This window comes from Carcharhinus amblyrhynchos, unplaced genomic scaffold, assembly GCF_965287045.1.
Source record: "Carcharhinus amblyrhynchos unplaced genomic scaffold, sCarAmb.v2.hapA scaffold_370, whole genome shotgun sequence".
Classification (NCBI taxonomy): domain Eukaryota; kingdom Metazoa; phylum Chordata; class Chondrichthyes; order Carcharhiniformes; family Carcharhinidae; genus Carcharhinus; species Carcharhinus amblyrhynchos.
In genome coordinates, this window is record NW_027650110.1 from 116,274 (window position 1) to 138,869 (window position 22,596).

General features: G+C 43.8%; 1 protein-coding gene across 3 annotated transcripts in view; it reads right to left on the reverse strand.

Moving 5' to 3' along the window:
* iqck (IQ motif containing K) overlaps positions 1-22,596 on the reverse strand; it is a 129,768-nt gene that overhangs the window by 76,739 nt on the left and 30,433 nt on the right. For 2 of the 3 annotated variants that reach the window (XM_080183673.1, XM_080183675.1), the window contains exons 5-6: positions 18,539-18,591; positions 16,951-17,028 (exon numbers count right to left, since the gene is read on the reverse strand). In XM_080183673.1, coding sequence (XP_080039799.1) covers positions 16,951-17,028; positions 18,539-18,591 — 131 coding nt within the window. The remainder of the gene's footprint in view (positions 1-16,950; positions 17,029-18,538; positions 18,592-22,596) is intronic. The other variant, XM_080183674.1, reaches the window with a different exon arrangement.

A 22,596-nucleotide genomic window follows, 5' to 3' on the forward strand; every position in this document is an offset into this window, starting at 1 on the left:
CAGAACTTTCTCACAGCTCAACATCATTGAGGACGTAGCCATTGTTTTTAGCCTTATCACAAATATTGCCCCCCCCCCCCGACACTAATTCCATTCCATTCCCTTTCCTAGGTATTAAATCAGATTTAATTACAATGCCTAAGCTTGACAATGTGTCTCTGAACTCTTATTCCCAAGACCACCTACCGACTTTACAATCTCCGCCATGACTTTAGCCAATTACATAAGAACATAAGAAATAGGAGCAGGAGTAGGCCATCTAGCCCTTCGAGCCTGCCCCGCCATTCAATAAGATCATGGCTGATCTGTCGTGGCTCAGTTCCACATTCCCGCCCTCTCCCCATAACCCTTAATCCCCTCTCTTATCAAAAACCCATCAACCCGCTTCTTAAAAATATTTAGCGAGATAGCCTCCACCACTTCAACGGGCAGAGAATTCCAGAGATTCACCACCCTTTGAGTGAAGAAGTTCGTCCTCAACTCCGTTCTAAACCGCCTCCCCTTTATCTTGAGGCTGTGCCCCCTAGTCCTACTGTCTCTTTTGAGCGGGAAGAGTCTCTCCACCTCTATCCTATCCATCCCATTCATCATCTTATACGTCTCAATGAGATCTCCCCTCATTCTTCTAAACTCTAACGAGTACAAGCCTAGTTTATTCAGCCTCTCCTCATAGCTCAATCCCCTCAACTCCGGTATCAGCCTAGTAAACCTCCTCTGCACTCCCTCCAGGGCCAAAATATCCTTGCGCAGGTGCGGTGCCCAAAACTGCACACAGTACTCCAGCTGCGGCCTCACCAATGCCCTATACAGCTGCAGCAAGACCTCCCTACTTTTATATTCAATCCCCCTCGCTATGAAGGCCAGCATCCCATTCGCCTTCCTGACCACCTGCTGCACCTGCAAGCTGGGTTTTTGCGATTCATGCACAAGGACCCCGAGGTCCCTCTGCACCGTCGCCTGCAATTAATTCACCACTGAAATCGTTAAACAGGCTTGTGTCACTTTCATGTTAAACTTCTCTAATACTATTCTTGCTGATCTCCAATCTAATTCATCCTACAGGCCCCAATATGACCAAAACTTTGCTGTGTAGATCTTATGCCACATTAAGATCCATCCAGATAAGGTAAATGTTTTCACCAAAGACACTGCCACCCCTCTGCCTCAGACCAATGCATTCTTCCTCCCTTTACTCTACTGCCAGGAACTGAACTTCCAGCCACCACACTCCTCCTGTTGGGGGCTCCTTACTTCAATTTCAATCTCCCACTCAACAAACTCCTTAAACAAACTTTAATTTCATGTAATTGAAACAAAATTAATTTCTGCATTTAATTTCTTCCTTCATGACTGGTATTTGTTTTTCTTATGACTTTTTGTGAAATTCCTGTACACATTCCTTAGTTGAATTCACAATATTAATGCAAATTGCTTTACTGCTACTCTAGGCAACAAGCCAATATTGGCCTCCTTTATAATGGCATTCATTATATACCACATCATTTTATTGGAGCATGAATGCTTAACATAGAACATAGAACATAGAACACTACAGCACAAACAGGCCCTTCGGCCCACAAGTTGCGCCGACCACATCACCTACCAACCTACAGACCTATCTATAACCCTCAATCTCATTAAACCCCATATACTCATCCAGAAGTCTTTTAAAAGACCCCAGCGAGTTCGCCTCCACCACCACTGACGGCAGCCGATTCCATTCACTCACCACCCTCTGAGTGAAAAACTTACCCCTAACATCACTTCTGAACCTCCCTCCCCGCACCTTAAATCTGTGTCCTCTCGTAGCGACCATTTCAAACCGGGGAAATAGCCTCTGAGAGTCCACCCTATCTATTCCTCTCAACATTTTGTAAACTTCTATCAGGTCGCCTCTCAACCTTCGTCTCTCCAGGGAAAAGAGTCCCAGCTCCCTCAACCTAACTTCATAAGGCATGCCTCCCAGTCCAGGCAACATCCTTGTAAATCTCCTCTGCACCCTTTCAATAGCTTCTACATCTTTCCTATAGTGAGGCGACCAGAACTGCGCACAATACTCCAAATGAGGCCTGACAAGGGTCTTATAAAGTTCCAGCATTACCTCCCGACTCCTAAACTCAATCCCTCGATTAATGAAGGCCAGTACACCATACGCCTTCTTGACCACCTCCTCCACCTGCGAGGCCGATTTAAGAGTCCTGTGGACCCGGACCCCAAGATCCTTCTGCTCCTCAACACTACTCAGACTTCTGCCCTTAATAGTGTACTCGTTCATCCCGTTGGTTCTGCCAAAATGGACGACAACACATTTATCCGCGTTGAAGTCCATCTGCCACTTCTCCGCCCAGTCCTGCATCCTATCTATGTCAGTCACACATTTATTTCTGCACCATGTGTTAAATAGCATTTGCAATTATTGCAGCTATCAATTTCCCAAAAATCATAGCCTATTTTGAGATCTCAAAGTGGAAAGAAATGTCTTCCCTACAGATGTGTGACATGATTGTGAATTGCCCTGAGGCCTCTATGCAGCACAGAAACATTGACTGCTTACATTACTTTTTTAGACTTATATAATTTAGTGGCTGAAACAAAATCTACTTCTGCATCCATTAGAATCTGAACACTCCAAGCATAAGTCATACCAGAGTGTGTGCAGTTTGTGTACCTAAAAAATCATGGTTGCATAAACTGTCAGGGAAACAAAGGGATTTTTAGTTGTACAACTGATTAGAATTTTAGTGGATTTAATTCAATGTTGAGGTGTAAGGAAGGATAAATCTCTAGTTAGCTTCATACTAAACAAAGGTGTTTGTATTAGTGGGGATTTTAGTTTCAACTCAAACTGTGCTTCTATTGTGCTCAGAGAGGTTACAGCATAAAAAGTAAATAAAAATTTGGAGAAGTAAAAGTTGTTACTTAGCAACCAGGGATACCTCTAAGGTGGGAAGGCTTTTTGAGCTTTGTTTTATTTGAATTTGTGGTTAAAGATAGGAAGCCAGGAGTGAACATCTCTGAACTCTGCCAAAAGAAAAATTGCTCAGGCCAAGGGAACTGCAATAAGGCAGACTTCCCAAAGAACTAGATAAAGTCCAGGCAATCAGTGAATTGGGGCAGAAAGAATATCTTAGGAAGACTGAAGTTAAGGGAGCAGAGACAAAGAAGTTGAACAAGGTACAAGGAGAATTCCAGGGAAAAGCAGATAAAGTGTTCCGAGATAAAGATGTAGAGATGCCAGCGTTGGACTGGGGTAGACACATAGAACATAGAACACTACAGCACAAATAGGCCCTTCGGTCCATTAGTTGCGCCGATCACTTCTATACCTACTAAGCCATAGACCTATCTATAACCCCCAATCCAATTAGATCCCATATACTCATCCAGAAGTCTTTTAAAAGACCCCAGCGAGTTCGCCTCCACCACCACCGACGGCAGCCGATTCCATTCACTCACCACCCTCTGAGTGAAAAACTTACCCCTAACATCTCCTCTGTACTTGCTTCCCTGCACCTTAAATCTGTGTCCTCTCGTAGCGACCATTTCAGCCCTGGGAAATAGCCTCTGAGAATCCACCCTATCTATTCTTCTCAACATCTTATAAACCTCTATCAGGTCGCCTCTCAACCTTTGTCTCTCCAGGGAGAAGAGTCCCAGCTCCCTCAACCTACCCTCATAAGGCATGCCTCCCAATCCAGGCAACATCTTTGTAAATCTCCTCTGCACCCTTTCAATAGCTTCCACATGCTTCCTATAGTGAGGTGACCAGAACTGCGCACAGTACTCCAAGCAGGGTCTGACAAGGGTCTTATAAAGACACTACAAGATGTCACACAACACCAGATTAAAGTCCAAGAGGTTTATTTGGTAGCACGAGATTCTGGTGCAGCGCTCTATGATCCAGCTGGCATGAATGGCCAGTATATTCTGGCCAAGGTGGCTCACAGTATACGGATCATCTGGGGAAATTTTGAGGAAAATCTACAGAAGTCGACTTGGGTTCAGAGCGGAGTGTGTCTGACTACAGCCAGTCTGTGTGATTAAAGGTACTGTATGTTACTGAGACCATTATAGCCAAAGATATAGGTTCTTACATATGTTAACTTTAAAATCTGTGTATATTTGTGAAGTTAACATAGAAAATAAAACTCTACAGTGCAGAAATAGGCCCTTCGGCCCATCAAGTCTGCACCGACCACAATCCCACCTAGGCCCTATCCCCATATCCCTGCACATTTACCCGCTAATCCCTCTAACCTACACATCCCAGGACACTATGGGGCAATTTAGCATGGCCAATCAACCTAACCCGCACGTCTTTGGACTGTGGGAGGAAACCAGAAACCAGAGCACCCGAATTTAGGGCTGAGTTGAGGAGAAACTTCTTCACACAAAGGGTTGTGAATCTGTGGAATTCTCTGCCCAGTGAAGCAGTTGAGGCTGCCTCATTGAATGTTTTTAAGGCAAGGATAGATAAATTTTTGAACAGTAAAGGAATTAAGGATTATGGTGAGCAGGCTGGTAAGAGGAGGTGTATCCACGAAAAGATCAGCCATGATCTTATTGAATGGTGCAGCAGGCTCAAGGAGCCAGATAGCCTACTCCTGCTCCTAGTTCTTATGCTCTTATGACACTATCCTGAGGGTCTCCTGCAGAGATGTCCTGGAGCTGAGATGACTGACCTTCCACAACCACAACCATTTTCCTACGTACCTGGGGTAACTCAAACCAGCGGACAGTTTTCCCCCGATACCCACTGATTCCAGTTTTGCTAGGGCTCCTTGATACCACACTCAGTCAAATGCAACCTTGATATCAAGGGCTGACGCTCTCACCTCACCTCTGGAATTCAGCTCTTTTGTCCATGTTTGAACTAAGTCTGTAATGAGGTCAGGAGCTGAGTGACCCTGGTGAAACCCAAACTGGGCATCACCGAGCAGGTGCTGCTGGATCGCGCTGTCGATGACCCTTCCATCACTTTACTGATGATCGAGAGTAGTCTGATTTGATGGTAATTGGCTGGGTTGGATTTGTCCTGCTTTGTGTGTACAGGACATACCTGGGCAATCTTCCACATTCTTAGGTATATTTTTTTTATTCATCCGTGAGACGTGGGTGTCTCTGGCTGGCCTGTATTTATTGTCCATCCCTAGTTGCCCTTGAGAAGGTGTTGGTGAGCTGCCTTCTTTTGAAGTGCTGCAGTCCATGTTCTATGGGTTGACCCACAATGCCATTAGGGAGGGAATTCCAGGATTTTGACCCAGTGACTGCGAAGGAACAGCGATATATTTCCAAGTCAGGATGATGAGTGGCTTGAAGGGGAACATGCAGGTGGTGGTGTTCCCATTTATCTGCTGCCCTTGCCCTTCTAGATAGAAGTGGTGGTGGGTTTGGAACGTCCTATCCAAGTATCTTTGGTGAATTGTTGCAGTGAATCTTGTAGATAGCATACACTGCTGATACTGAGCGTCGGTGGTGGATTGATTGAATGTTTGTAGATTGGTGACAATCAAGCGGGCTGCTTTGTCCTGGATGGTGTTGAGCTTCTTGAGTGTTGTTGGAGCTGCACCCATCCAGGCAAGAGGGGATTATTCCATCACACTCCTGATTTGTGCCTTTTAGATGTTGGATAGGCTTTTCTGGTCAATGGTAACATGTTGACAGTGGGGGATTCAGTAATGGTAACACCACTGAATGTCAAGGGGTGGTTAGAGTGCTTCTTATTGGCGATGGTCATTGCCACTTGCCAGCCCAAACCTGGATATTGTCCAGATCTTGTTGCATTTGAACATAGACTGCTTCAGTATCTGAGGAATGATGAATTGTGCTGAACATTGTGCAATCATCAGCGAACATCCCCATTTCTGACCTTACGATGGAGGGAAGGTCATTGAAGAAGCAGCTGAAGATTTTTGGACTTAGGACACTACCCTGAGGGACTCTTGCAGAGATGTCCTGGAGCTGAGGTGACTGAGGGAGGAAGTAAAGGAATATTGTGTCATATAATCAAACTTTTCATGTTTGGTAAATGTTTTTCTTTTGTTGGTAAAATAAATTATTGATTATCTGTCCTACGATTTTGTTCCTCCACGGTTTCTGAAAAAGGAGTAAAGTTATGGTCTTTTGAGCCAGGGTTCCATTCTAGGACCTTCCTGTCCACTTATAACATCAACTGGAATTGTAACACCATGACTTTTAAAGCTACATTAAAGTTAAAAGGCACTTGTGCAATAATATAAAACAGAGGTTCATTTTAATAACAATTTTACAACATGCAATACTCAGTCCATTTATCATCACTTTTCACATATATTTCTATTGTTAAACCCATAGACAGATTTTAGATATCAAACAATCTTACTCTAAAAACTTATTTCACTTTAGGTAAGAGGTTAGGCACTTTGAGTAAGTTATTCCAGTTTTGTTGTTGGATTTTGTGGGTTTTCAGAATACACGACTGAAAGAATGATGGAAGTGGATTTGATAATTTTCAAAAGAGAGCTGGATAATTTGGAAAGGAGAAAGAACAGAGGAGCCAGCCCAGGGTTGTGACATTCACCGAGGAGGACAAAGGTGCCAACTCTCACTGGGCCTCCACAATAAGGGTGACCATCACATGCATCTCAGCTGTGAGCTGACACCAAGAAGTAGTTTGCCTCCACCTCAATAGAGAACACAAGGCTGGGCAGCAGCACACAGAAGTGGCCAAGTGCAAAGGCTGCCACACTGGACACAGCACTGAGAGATTCACCACGGTTTGCCTCACGCTCCCTTTCTTGAACACAATGTAACTTTGACACATGAGGTAGGACATGTCATCTTACAATTATTAATGGTGAGACTGGAAAAAAGCAAAAGGACAGTGAAGGGGAGCAAGAGTCATTGAAGGAGGAAAGTGAAACATTTGGACAGATGTGCATTATCTGGATCTATTCCAGTGTGTCTTCAAAAGAACTGTTCTGGCAGGCAATCCTCTCTGGGTTGAAGGGCTGAGCTGAAACATGCTTGGTCAGATGATTCCTGAGTTGACACAGAGGGTGGTGAATGTCTGGAACACGCTGCCCAGGGAGGTGGTGGGAGCAGGTATGATAGTGGCATTGAAGGGGCAACTAGACAAATACATGGATAGGATGGGAATTGAAGGATACAGACACCATAAGTGTGTATGGTTTTAGTTTGTGCAGGCATCATGATCGGCGCAGGCTTTGAGGGCCAAAGGGCCCATTCCTGTGCTGTACCATTCTTTGTAGACTGGGCATGGCTGTATTCTGCATCTTCCACCTCCTCCTCTAATAGACTGTGTTATTCCACTATCTCAACCTCCTCCAGGTCCACAGCTCTGTAGAAGCTGTGTTATGGAGAGTGCAGCAGAACATCACAATACACAAGATCCTTGCAGGAGAGTGCTGAAGTGCGCTGGAACCAGATCCTCAGAAGACCAATGCCTTCTCAATAATGGCCCTTTTGAGCAAATGGCTTCAGTTATCGTTGTGATCCTACTGCACCTTAAAGAAAGGTATTTTTAATCATGTTCTGTGCAGTTATAAGCAGGCATTGAGATGTCTGCTTAGAAATCCTTTTATTGCTGCTTAAATGTTTTAAATGGGGATTTATTTATTTTTATTCAGGCAGTGTCCAGAATTTTATGACCTTTTGAATTGTTAGGGGGAAGAATGATTGACAGGTCAGGTGACAGGAGTTATTTTCTTTTCAGTTTGGTTCAGAATCAGAGGCTGTCTTGGTTTTCAAACTACAGGCAGGTTTTCTTTCTTTCTCTGGTATTATAAATTCTGCTGGCTAGCTGGAAGCAGGTCTTCTTGCCTTCCTGGAGTGAACATTCTGCTGTTGGTGTTTGTTGGCTGAAAGCTGGAGGCCAGCAGCAGCATTACCTCTACCTCGAGGTCTGCTGGAAGTTAAAAAGCTGGAAAATCAAAGGGCCCAACAGTACACACACTTAGTTGTTAAGGTTTATACAGTTGCTATTTCCTCGGGTGGATGTAGCTGTTACTAGGGGGCATAACTATAAGATTCCTGGTGGAAGATATAGCAGGGATGTCAGAGGTAGGTTCTTTACTCAGAGTAGTTGGGATGTGGAATGGACTGCCTGCTGTGATAGCGCAGTTGGACACTATAGGAACTTTCAAGTGGTTATTGGATAGGCAGACAGAACACACCAGACTGATAGGGAGTGGGATAGCTTGATATTGGTTTCGGACAAAGCTCGGTACAACATCTGTGCTGTACTGTTCTATGTTCTATCATGGCTGTTTTTATTTCTTGTTTGTAATTGGTAAAAGTTATAGCTAATTTTCTTGCAATTTGTTAGCTGAATTCTTAAATGAACTTTGTTCTTTTAGTTTGTGCAGGCATCATTTAGGCCTTTAATGAGCTTTTTGCCTCCTCCTTCACGGAGGAGGGCGCGAATAGTTTGCCGGATATTAAAGATAGAAGGATGGTGGGAGTTGAGGGCCTGAACGCGATTACTGTCACTAGAGAGGTCGTGCTTGATCGACTAACGGAACTGATGGTGGACAAGTCCCCAGGACCGGATGGAATGCATCCCAGGGTTCTGAAGGAAATGGCAGAGGTGATAATAGATGCCTTAGTGATTATTTACCAAAATTCGCTGGATTCTGGGGAAGTGCCGGAAGATTGGAAAACGGCTAATGTTACGCTGCTGCTTAAAAAAGGTAGCAGACAAAAGGTGGGGAATTATAGGCCGGTTAGTTTAACGTCTGTAGTTGGAAAAATGCTTGGATCCGTCATCAAAGAAGAAATAGCGAGGCACCTGGAAAAGAATGGTTTGATAGAGCAGACGCAGCACGGATTCGTTAAGGGGAAGTCGTGTTTGACGAATTTATTGGATTTCTATGAGGATGTGTCTAGTGCGGTAGACAGAGGGGAACCGGTGGATGTGGTGTTTCTCGATTTTCAAAAGGTGTTTGATAAGGTGCCGCACAAAAGGATGCTTCAGAAGGTTAGGGGGCATGGAGTTGGGGGTAATGTGTTAGCGTGGATAGAGGATTGGTTGTCTAATAGGAGGCAGAGAGTTGGTATCAATGGGTGCTATTCTGATTGGCGGTTGGTGACTAGTGGAGTGCCGCAGGGATCGGTGCTGGGCCTCAACTATTTACCATTTATATAGATGATCTGGAGGAGGGGGCTGAGTGTAGGGTGACGAAGTTTGCTGATGACACGAAGATGAGTGGAAAAACAAATTGTGCGGAGGGTGTGGAAAGTCTGCAGAGGGATCTGGATAGGCTGAGCGAGTGGGCGAGGACCTGGCAGATGGAGTACAATGTTAGTAAGTGTGAGGTTATCCACTTTGGCAGAAATAATAGTAGGAGGGATTACTATTTAAAGAGCGAAAAGCTGCAGCATGCTACGGTGCAGAGGGACCTGGGGGTCCTTGTGCATGAGTCGCAAAAACCCAGTCTGCAGGTGCAGCAGGTGATCAAGAAGACGAATGGAATGCTGGCCTTTATAGCGAGGGGGATAGAATATAAAAGTAGGGAGGTCTTGTTGCAACTGTACAGGGCACTGGTGAGGCCACAGCTGGAGTACTGTGTGCAGTTTTGCTCACCGCACTTGCACAAGGATATTTTGGCCTTGGAGGGAGTGCAGAGGAGGTTCACTAGGCTGATACCGGAGATGAGGGGGTTGGACTATGAAGAGAGACTAAATAGACTGGGTATGTACTTGTTGGAGTTTAGAAGGATGAGGGGGGATCTTATAGAGACGTAGAAGATAATGAAAGGGATGGATTGGGTAGAGGTAGATAGATTCTTCCCGCTTAGAAAGGACAGCAGGACTAAAGGGCACAGCCTCAAGACAAGCCGGGGGCAGTTTAGATCGGAGTTGAGGAGGAACTTCTTCACTCAAAGGGTGGTGAATCTCTGGAATTCTCTGCCCATTGAAGTGGTGGAGGCTACCTCGCTGAATATATTTAAGTCACGGGTAGATAGGTTTTTGACAGACAGGGGGATTAAGGGTTATGGGGAGAAAGCGGGAAAGTGGAACTGATCCACTTCAGATCAGCCATGATCTTATTGAATGGCGGGGCAGGTTCGAAGGGCTAGATGGCCTATTCCTGCCTTCTTATGTTCTTATGTTTGATAAAAGCTCCCTAGTGGGTCATTTGAATCATACACAAAGTGAAACATCTTATGTTCACCCGAGCCAAATTCAAAGTGCAAAACTTATGATGCAGGTGGATTTTATAAAAGACTTTGGAGTATCTGATCTGGATTATAACATAATTCTTAAGTGGTTCATACTGGGGCTCACATGAAGGAACAAGTAGCCATGTTTTCGAGGGATAACCTTTGTCCCTTCGAACCTATGTAATTTGGGGTGTTGGTGGGGGACGGAATAGTGGAATAAAGAGTTGTATCATCCTGCACTGCCAGCCAATGAAGGAGTCATGGCAGCTGACAGGAATTTAACAAACTCTCCTGAAGCTCTTGTTGTCACAACTGAACATTTCAGGGAGTGGAAGTTGTCCCTGTTAATGAATCTTACTGGCCGATCACCTGATGCCTTGAAGGCCACAAATGTGCCCTCGATGATGCCTTGCAACTGTGATGGACAGAGATCCCGGTGGGGTTGGGGGTTGCGTGTGTGCATGTGCACATGTGTGTGTGAAGTCCCATCTGTATGAAACCGAAGGCACTGACCACCCTTCACAAATAGGGCATCAGTGAGGTGCAGTGGTATGCAACCATTGCCAGCTCTACAGCTGACCCTTGAGAGGAGCCAGATGTAAAGAAATTCAAGGCCACAGTGATGTTGGCAACCATCAGCAGGGCTGCACAATGTCGGATCTTTCACCATGAGGTTACAAAGCTCTATGAAGAGTGATCTACACGGCTAGAGGCAGTCTCCTTTGGCACTGGCTCTCTGGCATTTCATGATAGCTCCACCAATAGATCCTATAAAGAGTGTCATAATCCCAGCTGATGTTAATACTGGACAAGTCAGGCCCCACAGTGAAAGCTGGCTTGACCTTTCTCGCTCAACTCAAACCTTGTTTATAGCAACTGTGGAGGAAAGTTACTGAACAAAATCACAGGAGTCTCCTCACGAACTTTTAATGCAAAAAATAAAACATTTATTAAGAGGAGAAAAATAAATTGCATTACACCAGGCAATAAGGTTGGGAAGATTGCAATACAAACAGAAAGAGTTATCACTAGCCCCAAGCACCTTGCTTAGGGCTGGCACACAATAAATTCTTAAGCTTCACTTGATCCTTCTCACTCAACACGTACCATTCCCTGAGAAACCAAAACCACACTCTAAACTCATTATTGCTTCACCTTGGACAGGTATATGGATGAGAGGGGTGTGGAAGTGCAGGTCAGTGGGACTAGGCAGAAAGATGGTTCAGCACAGCCAAGAAGGGCCAAAAGGCCTGCTTCTGTGCTGTAGGGTTCTATGGTTCTATGCAGAGCAAACACATGGGGCTGAAGTTTACGCCCCACACCAATGAGTTTTTAGATAGAGTGGGGAAGAGTGAAATTGAAGGGAAGAGATTCTCTGTCGGTTGCTCCCTGCCCCAGACATGCAGCAATTTTATGCTGGGGCAGGCAGGGTCTTAGGATAGGAAGCCCAATCTTGTCCCAGTTGAGGCCCTTTAATGGCCAATAAGGGCCGTTTCCTGCCCAATTTTAAGGCTGGTGGGAGGATTGAACCTGTGTGGTGGAAGGCTGAATTTAAACAGTTAAATTCCCGATGGGAAGGGCCTCCATCAGAAGGCCCATTTTGAAGATAGGTGCCCATTTCCCCGTTAAGACAGGATTAATTCCAGGACTGATTTCTCCTCTCACCAATAGTTTGTAAACATAAAGGTGTTTTTGATTTGCTCCCCCTTTATAAGTGGTGGGCATTCCCCACCCCCCACTTGGTTTTGGTGTGATCCAATATCTATTAATAACTCCACAGTAAGATGAAGACAGGATGAACTCAAAGGGTAGTTTATTTGCACACACTCAAACAAGTAGTAACATTGTCGCTTTTGTTTTCTAGGGATTGAGAAAAGACAGATTTACAGTGCAGAGGCCACAGTGAAAATAAATAGTAGTTCACATGGTTTCCAGAGTCCAGCATCAAAGTCCAGTGAGGTACTCCTTCATGAAGGTCCGTGAGCTGAAAAACGAAGCAAGATAATTTACTTTTCCAATGTGTTGACTCGCACGGTGAGATTGACGTGCAGAAATGTGCAGTCTTGTGGGCGATGGTACAGAATTTCCAATTGAAGCTGTGTAGATGGAGCCAGGTGTCAAACCTTGTCTCTAATGCTGCTGGTTTGACAGTAAAAATGACAACTGACTTTGCAGCATAGCAAGACAATATTACTCATTCCAAAAACTACAGGTGCATGTCACATGACTCCGATCTCTTCTCGTTCTCTGGATCCCTAAAACTGAATGGATCAACCGTTAAGAACTGAGACTAAGATTGCATGGTCCTTTGTCTCAGCAGATAAGCAATTCCTGTTGGCGAACCTGGATTATGAAATGCAGATGACCTTTGTACAGCTCTATTTAATTTTGGTCTGAGAAGCCAGAGTGTGTCATTAGAGGCTCTTCAGAGATAACAAGCTGCGAGTTTCTCCACTACTGCCAGCTAGGTCCTTTTGTTCATGAGTCACAAAGGACTCAGCCATTTGTGGGTCTTCATCCGGTTTTAACATTTAGAGATAATAATGAGCATATCTGTATATATTCCATAAAGAATCCATACAGGGTCTTAGTCATTCACTGCATTGATACACACAAATTCAACTTTCTTTAGAATTGATTTATGAGGTGTGTGTGTCACTAACAAGACCATCATTCATTACCCAACCCTGGTTGCCCTCAGAAGAAGGTGATGAGCTGCCTTCCTGAACTGCTGTAGTCCCTGAGGTGTAGGTACCCATACACTGCTGTTAGGCAGGGATTTCCAGGAGTTTGCCCCAGTGAAATAATGGTGATATATTGCAAGTCAGGATGGTGGTCAACTTGGAGGGGAACGTCCAGGCGGTGGTGTTCCCAGGTATCTGCTGCTCTTGTCCTTCTAGATAGTAGTCATTGTGGGTTTGCAAAGTACTGCCTAAAGAACTCTGCTGAGTTCCTGCAGTGTTTCTTGTACATAGTACACACTGCTGCCACTGTTTGAAATTGGTGGAGGGATTGCCTGTTTGTAGAAGAAAAACTAAACAAGTAAGCCATTTTATCCTGGATGGTATTAAGCTTCTTGAATTTTGTTGGAGCTGCACTCATCCAGACAAGTAGAGAGTATTCCACTAAATTCCTTACTTGCGCCTTGTAGATGGTGGACTTTGGGGAGTCAGGAGGTGAATTTCTTGCCACAGGATTCACAGCCTCTGACCTGTTCTTGGAGCTATCGTATTGAGATGACCAATCTAGTTCAGTTTCTGATCAATGGTAACCCTAGAATGTGATTGTGGGGGATTCAGCAACAGTAACGCCATTCAATGTCAAGGGGTGATGTTTAGATCCCCTCTTGTTAGAGATGGTTATGGCTTGACGGTTGTGTAGCACAAATATTACTTGCCCAAGCCTGGATATTGTCCAGGTCTTTCTGCATTTGGACATGGGCTGTTTCAATATCCGAGGAGTTACATGCGGTGCTGAATATTGTGCAATCATCAGCAAACATTCCCACTTCTGACCTTATGATGAAAGAAAGGTCAATGATGAAGCAGCTGAAGCTGGTTGGACCCAAGACACTACCCTGAGGGACTCCTGCAGTGATGTCCCGGAGCTGAGATGACTGACTTCTAACCACCACATCCATCTTCCTTTGTACTAGGTATGACTCCAACCAGTGGAGAGATTTCCCCCAGCTCCCATTGACTCCAGTTTTGCTTGGGCTTTTTGATGTCACACTTGGTCAAGTGCAGCCTTGATGTCAAAGGTGGTCACTCTCACCTCACCTCTGGAATTCAGCTCTTTTGTCCATTTTTGAACCAAGGCTGTAATGGGGTCAGGAGCTGAGTGACCCTGGTGAAAACCAAACTGAGCGTCACTGAGCAGGTTATTGCTGAGCAGGTGCTGGGGATCGCGCTGTCGATGACCCTTCCATCACTTTACTGATGATCGAGAGTAGGCTGATTGGGCGGTAATTGGCTGGGTTGGATTTGTCCTGTTTCTTGTGTACAGGACATACCTGGGTAATTTTCCACATTGCCGGGTAGATGCCAGTGTTGTCACTATTTTGGAACAGCTTGGTTAGGGGGGGCAGCAAGTTCTGGAGCACAAACTATTGCCAGGATGTTATCAAGGCCCAATGCCTTTGCAGTGTCTAGTGCCTTCAGCCATTTCCTGATACCGCATAGAATGAATTGAATTGATTGAAGACTGGTATTTGTGATGCTGGGACCACTGGAGGAAGCTGAGATGGATCATTCATTCAGCATTTCTGGCTGAAGATTGCTGCAAATCCTTCAGCCTTATCTTTCACACTGATGGGCTGGGCTCCTCCATCATTGAGGGTGGGGATATTTGTGGAGTCTCCTCCTTCAATGAGTTGTTTAATTGTCCACCACCATTCACAACTGGATGTGTCAATACTGCAGAGCTTAGATTTGATCCATTGGTGTGGAATCACTTGGCCCTGTCTACTGCTTGCTGCTTTTTCTGTTTAGCACATAAGCAGTCCTGTGTTGTAGCTTCATCAGGTTGACACCTCATTTTTAGGAATGCCTGGTGTTGCTCCTGGCATGCCCTCCTGCACTCTCCATTGAACCAGAGTTGATCCCTGGCTTGATGGTAATGGTGGAGTGGGAGATATGCTGGGTCATGAGGTTACAGATTGTGGTTGGATACAATTCTGTTGCTGCTGATGGCCCACAGCGCCTCCTGAATGACCAGTTTTGAGTTGCTAGACTGTTTATTTAGCATGGTGGTAATGCCACACAACACAATGGTGTTAATATTATGGTGGGGCTCTGGCTGGTTCACTGCAGTATTGCCACCTGTTTCTGATCCAACATGTAACCCATGTGCTACCACCAAAATTCCAAACTCATTTTCAAATCTGACAGTGAACTTGTTAGCAATATTAGCTGGCTCCATTCCCAAACAAGGTGGTTTTCTGAGCCTTGCCTCCTCCAGTTCTGGTGAAATTTGTCAAACCAGCGCGCTAGACTCCCCACTATGTTGAGCATCTCCCATTCCCCCAGTTACCCTCCCGCTCCCTGCCACCACCACCGAGACCTGAAAATCCATCCACTATTTCTGCTTTTGTCTGCACAATTGCTGCCTAGCCTGCTAGATATTTGCAAAAATTTCTATCACTCTATAAATGACTATTTACCCTGAGACAAGTCCAACTGAAATTAGTTTCAGCATAACTTCAATTTGTTTTTAATTCATTATTAATCAGCAATTTCACCACAAAGGGCGCAGGTTATCTGGTGACTTAAATGAGAAAAAACATGACATTGATGTTCCTCTAGAAGTTAAAGGGTTTTTATTTCTTTACAAATTGTGTTCATTTCCCTTTACTAATATCCAACAGCTTGAGTAGCATAAATTCAAATCATTATGAGTTTAATCCCTGGGCCAAACAAAACTTGTTAATGTGAAAAAGGTAATCTTTTCATTCATTTTTTCTTCTCATGGATTTTTAAGGGTTAACTTTTCATTTTTTCTTATATTTTGCGCTCCTCCTCAATTCCCCTGTTTTAGTGATAAAGCACACATCTTATTCTCAGATCTAAGCCAATGCTATTAAGAAGCATCTCCAAGAACAGTATAAGAGGCTGTTTGCTAATGTTACTGTAGCACAATAAATGTAAGACGTGACCACCTTGCAATATCGATTGCCAAGTGTCAGTCTCAACAGCTGGAGTAATCAAGTCAATAAAATTCACATAAAATAACATATTTTGCGACAGATTGCAAAGGATATTAAGATCAATATCGTTTTATGATATGAATTTTGAAATATAGCTCCTTAAATCTGATGGTTATATTTTGCTCCCTTTGTCAAGCTGGACAAAGTGGAAATGATTTCTGATTATCGCTGTTACTAGCTGCGTTGTTGTGTTCTTCTGAAACAAAAAATTGTTTCCAGTAGTGTAGCTAATTTCCTCCTCAATAAAAAATAAATAATTGTATATACTGGGAGCAGACACCTGAAAAAGAAGTAGGTGTGAAGTAGCAATGAAGGGACAGGCTTGAACTTAGCTACCCATCCTGCACCATTATTCAGCACTTTGCATGGAGCTCTTCCAAGTTATTGGAATGAGTTCCAAGAAAATTGGACACTTCTAAAATGATGTTCTGTTTGTTTTAAAAAGCTGTTGCACAGTTATTCCTAAAAATTAACTTTCAATAGGAGTTATGATAAAAAGAAAGTTCAAAGAGTGATGGCCTTTTTACAGATATTATGCAATATTTCAACACCTTTATGATGGTTAATGACATTTGGTCTTGTGGGAATAATGCCAAGTAATGTCAGTGGACTAGTCAATTTTAAAAAACTATTAGCTGTGTTTGGCTAATTAGGGCATTCTGTCTCACATATCTTGAAAATTGGACCTGATTAAGAATCATACAAGCCCTTCTCCAATAAAATGAGAGGTCAGGCGACACCAGGTTATAGTCCAACAGGTTTATTTAAATCAAATCTGATTTGATTTACAACCTGGTGCCGTGTGACCTCTCACCTTGTCCATCCCAATCCAACACCGGCATCTCCAGATCATGGCTCCAATGAAATGATTCATTCATCACCTTCTCAGTTTTTGTTTAAAATATATTTTTCTGGATTTCTTTATCAACTAAGGAATATAGAGAACCAATAATTTTAAACTCTTGTTTTTTTTCACAGAACATCCTTGGATATAATCCTTATGACAGAACATTCTGTTGGCTTTGAGTCTGTCACTCGTAAATGAAAAAATACCTATTTTGATCAGACTGATTAAATACTTACTGATCTTTAAGCCAATTCTTAACAAAAGGGATTTCATTGAAGGCAACAAATTGCTTGTCTGATCTCTTTAGATTTTTGCTAAGAAACAAAAAGATCAAAATTATAATTAGTTTTCTTTCATTTATTACTAGTAACAAAGAGCCAGAACTCTCTGACCTCGCCCAGAGCTTGGGTTCTCCAGTCCCCCTGCTGTGAATGGAGATTTGGCCAAGTGCCAAATTCTCCATTCTCGCTGGCAGCAGTGGTGCGACATGAATGACCAGAGAACGCTGGCCAATATGTTTTACTCTAATCAGGGATAAATTATTCAAGTAAAATTCAAGGAGATTTACAAGGATGTTGCCTGGATTGGGAGGCATGCCTTATGAAGATAGGTTGAGGGAGCTGGGACTCTTCTCCCTGGAGAGACGAAGGTTGAGAGGCGACCTGATAGAGGTGTATAAGATGTTGAGAGGAATAGATAGGGTGGATTCTCAGAGGCTATTTCCCAGGGCTGAAATGGTCGCTACGAGAGGACACAGATTTAAGGTGCAGGGAAGCAAGTACAGAGGAGATGTTAGGGGTAAGTTTTTCACTCAGAGGGTGGTGAGTGAATGGAATCGGCTGCCGTCGGTGGTGGTGGAGGCGAACTCGCTGGGGTCTTTTAAAAGGCTTCTGGATGAGTATATGGGATCTAATGGGATTGGGGGTTATAGATAGGTCTATGGCTTAGTAGATATACAAGTGATCGGCGCAACTAGTGGGCCGAAGGGCCTGTTTGTGCTGTAGTGTTCTATGTTCTAAAAGGACATCATATTGTAAATTACTGCTCACATCTCTGGCAAAAGAAATTCAGCTCAGTAACTTAGGGAGGTCTTGCAGTGTCCCTATCTCTCAGTTTTGCGTTCAATTCCCATCCCAGGCCTTGATGGATAAGAAAGGTGTATTTATATCAATCTGAAAAACACTTCCAACATGCCAGTGGCAGGCGGTAATAGTGGGAGAGGCTCCTGGTGGGCCATGCTTGATGTGTACTGCTGCCCTGCTGAAATTATAAGCCTCTGGATGCCTGTTCCAGATAGAACTTGCTATGGTATCAGATGAAATTCTGCCTTGCGCACCAATAGGTGTGGGGAGTGAAACAATACTAAAGGGACTCTTCTCCCTGGAGAGACGAAGATTGAGAGGCGACCTGATAGAGGTTTATAAGATGTTGAGAGGAATAGATAGGGTGGATTCTCAGAGGCTATTTCCCTGGGCTGAAATGGTCGCTACGAGAGGACACAGATTTAAGGTGCAGGGAAGCAAGTACAGAGGAGATGTTAGGGGTAAGTTTTTCACTCAGAGGGTGGTGAGTGAATGGAATCGGCTGCTGTCGGTGGTGATGGAGGCGAACTCGCTGGGGTCTTTTAAAAGACTTCTGGATGAGTATATGGGATTTAATGGGGTTGGGGGTTATAGATAGGTCTATGGCTTAGTAGGTATAGAAGTGATCGGCGCAACTTGTGGGCCGAAGGGCCTGTTTGTGCTGTAGTGTTCTATGTTCTATGTAAAGCTGGTTTCTACTTATAATACAAAATAAATTGAGATAAATAGACAAGACACCTACTTGTAAAGCCATTCTGCCAGAAAGTCACAAGCATTGAACTTTGTTTGTTTTCTCTGCAAAGAAAAGCAAATGTGAGCTTGTAAAATGAATTAACTACAAAGATACATACGACTCTGTAGCTCAAACTAGTCAATAAATTATATCTTTATGAAGAGAAAACTGGCAGAATTTATCTAGCCACTTTCTCCATTAATGGGAAGTTTGGTTTTTTTGCCACAATCAATTTCAGAAGACATTTTAACCAGGCATTGGGATTGTACTTGTGTATGTTGAATGGAAGGCAACAGAAAACAACAAAGTAATTTGAATTCATTGACTTCTCCCAAAGGAATACAAATGATTCAAGGGTCTGAATTTCCACTCCTGGGTCAGGGGCTTAGTGACAGGATATTTCCTGGCTCCTCAATCCTGACCTGGGAGGAAATATCCCAGAAGTTGGGATTTTTGTTCTGGGATGGTGGGATCTCTGGGGTTTGAGGCAGGCAACACTGAAACAAAGCTGTCAGCTCAACAGACAGGAGTCCTGCCTGAGTGCTCCAGTACCACGTTCAGGTTTTTAAAAGAAAAATGTGAAACACTCCTCTAATCCTCACCTCCAACACCCCTCATACCCTATTTACTTCCCATGCCCGCCTATGACCCAGAACTACACCTAATGGCTCCTCATACCCTCGACACCAATTGGTACCTGTCCGCCCACCATCCTTTGCCTAAACATCTACCATTCCAATTCACCCCGCATGCACCATGGGCAGAACTGAGGAGCCAAACTGAAATAATGTAAAGTTCTCATTCTCTATTGCAGATTTCATTAGAAACTCTCATTCATAAAAAAACGGACTTTAACCTGGTGTTGTGAGACTTGTTACTGTGCTTACCCCAGTCCAGCACCGACACCTCCACATCAAAGATGCCAATGCCCAGGGGGCACCAGCCCCCAGCGCCTAACCCTCAGGGGTGACCTCAGTTGCCCCCTCTTCACTCGAGCGGGGTCGGGCCATCAGTTCCCTGGAAGAGGGGAGCTATAGTAAAGCCTGCTGGAGCGAACCACTCCTGGTGAGAGGAGGGTGAGGGGTAGTAGATGGTAGGGGAGAAGCTAGCAGACCGGAGATTTCAATCCTGGGCATGTTAATGGGGATTTAAATAGTATTTAAATGAGGGCCTGCATAATTTATGCAGCTCTGTGCCAAATTCCAGTGCTGAGCTGACGGCAACGGAAATCCGGTGTTGGGAGACACACGGAGGCCCGGACGTGAATCGACTGCTGCTAAGGTCTCCCAGCCCACTGCGCTAACAAAGCTGCACAGCCAGATGGAAGAATTCATCCCCATTTTGTTGCAGGAATTCTAAATTTTCTATAAGTACTTTTCACTCCCAAATATACGGAAGTTTAATTTTAACTTGTGACCTCAATGAAAATGAACGTTGACAATGATGTCAATTAACTGTCAATTTTATTTGTTCAACAATGCAAAATTACGCAAGTACGTTGAGGAAAAAAACAAAGTAGTCTTCTCTGCTGAATATTTCTGTGATTAGCAAAATAATTTATGTGCTTGAATGCGAATCTGTGAGTTGGAAACTTTTTGGCTCACTTGGGAAAATAAGCTGGCAATGAAGCAATGGTACAGGAAAAGAAAGGAAATACCTGCACAATGTGCATTGTTGCTTTCAGATGATTTATTTAGATAAAAGTGAAATGGAAACAGTTGCATTAACATTCAGAGTTTGGAAACATGACAGAATCACTATAAATACTTTGTCATTCTTAAATACAATGTCGGTGCAAATCTGAAAATGTGGTCATTTTTACTGGTTAGTCACTTTAAAATTTGATTCCAATCGAAGTTTAATTGTAAAGATGAACAAACAGCTTTGCCTGAGGATATAAAGTTGATTAGAAATGTTAACAGTGTAGACAGCATTTCAAGTATTTAATTTTGAGTGTCAAACGATGGTATATTAATTAGTGCGCTCAAAACACCAGTAACTCCAACTTATTAGTAAATTTCACCATTTCTAATTCAGGCCAGTGAATCTCTTTCATTGGAATCGTGGATAGAAATAAAACTGCTTAACCTCTCTCACAGTGTTTCAACTGTACTTACTAGTGGAAGGAATTGAGTGCAATACAAACTTGTACCGTACAGTGAGAGGTCAAGGACTGTGGATTAGGGTAAAATGTTTGATTTGATTTAATTTATTATTGTTACATTCATAGCTAGAGTGTAGAGAAAGACAAACTTAATGCAAGGTAAGTCCATTCAAAAGTCTGACAGCAGCAGGGGAAAAGCAGTCCTTGAGTCGGTTGGTACATAATCTCAGACTTCTGTATCTTTTTCCCGAAGGAAGAAGGTGGAAGAGAGAATGTCTGGGTTGCGTGGGTCTTTAATTATCCTGGCTGCTTTGCCGAGGCAGCGGGAAGTGTAGACAGAGGCAATGGATGGGAGGCTGGTTTGCATAATGGACTGGGCTACATTTACAACCTTTTGCAGTTCCTTGCAGTCTTGGGTACAGCAGGAATCATACCAAGCTGGGATAGAACCAGAAAAGATAAGAACATAAGAAATAGGAGCAGGAGTAGGCCATCTAGCCCTTCGAGCCGGCCCCGCCATTCAATAAGATCATGGCTGATCTGAAGTGGATCAGTTCCACTTTCCCGCCTGCTCCCCATAACCCTTAATTCCCTTATCTATCAGAAATCTGTCTATCCGTGACTTAAACATATTCAACAAGGTAGCCTCCACCACCTCAATGGGCAGAGAATTCCAGAGATTCACTACCCTCTGAGAGGAGAAGTTCCTCCTCAACTCTGTTCTAAATTGATTCCCCCCCCGCCTTATTTTGAATCTGTGTCCTCTAGTTCTGGTTTCCTTTCTAAGTGGAAAGAATCTCTCTGCCTCTACCCTATCTAGCCCCTTCATTATCTTATATGTCTCTATATCACCGTTCAGCCTTCTAAACTCCGAGTACAGGCCCAATCTACTGAATCTCTCTTCATAAGCTAACCACCTCATCTCCAGTATCAGCCTGGTGAACCTTCTCTGTACTCCCTCCAAGGCCAATATGTCCTTTCGCAAATAAGGGGACCAAAACTGCACACAGTACTCCAGCTGCAGCCTCACCAGTGCCCTGTACAGTTGCAGCAAGACCTCCCTGCTTTTATATTCTATCCCCCTCGCTATGAAGGCCAACATCCCATTCACCTTCTTGATCACCTGCTGCACCTGCAGACTGGGTTTTTGTGATTCATGCACAAGGACCCCCAGGTCCCTCTGCACAGTAGCATGTTGTAATTTTTCACCATTTAAATAATATTCCATTTTACTATTATTTCTTCCAAAGCGAATAACCTCTCATTTGCTAACGTTATACTCCATCTGCCAGATCCTTGCCCACTCACTCAGCCTATCCAGATCTCTCTGCAGACTGTCCGTGTCCTCCACGCAATTTGCTTTCCCATTCATCTTCGTGTCATCAGCAAACTTTGTTACCCTACACTCAACCCCCTTCTCCAGATTGTCTATGTAAATGGTAAACAGTTGAGTCCCCAACACTGATCCCTGCAGCATGCCACTTGTCACCAACTACCAACCAGAAAAGCACCCATTTATTCCAACTCTCTGCTTCCTGTTAGATAGCCAATCCTCAATCCACGCTAACACTTTACCCCCAACTCCGTGTACCCTAATCTTCTGCAGCAACCTTTTGTGAGGCACCTTATCAAATGCCTTCTGGAAATCTAAAAACACCACATCCATCGGTTCCCTTCTGTCAGCCGCACTAGTCACATCTTCATAAAAATCCAGTAAATCGTCAAACACGGCTTTCCCTTCATGAATCCATGTCACGTCTGCTTGATCGAACAACTCTTTTCCAGGTGTCCTGCCCTTTCTTCCTTAATGATGGATTCCAACATTTTCCCAACTACGGATGTTAAGCTAACCAGCCTGTAGTTATCCACCTTTTGTTTACCTCCTTTTTTAAACAGCGGCGTAGCTGTTTTCCAATCAGCTGGCGAATTTTGATAAATAACTACTAACGCATCTGCTATTACT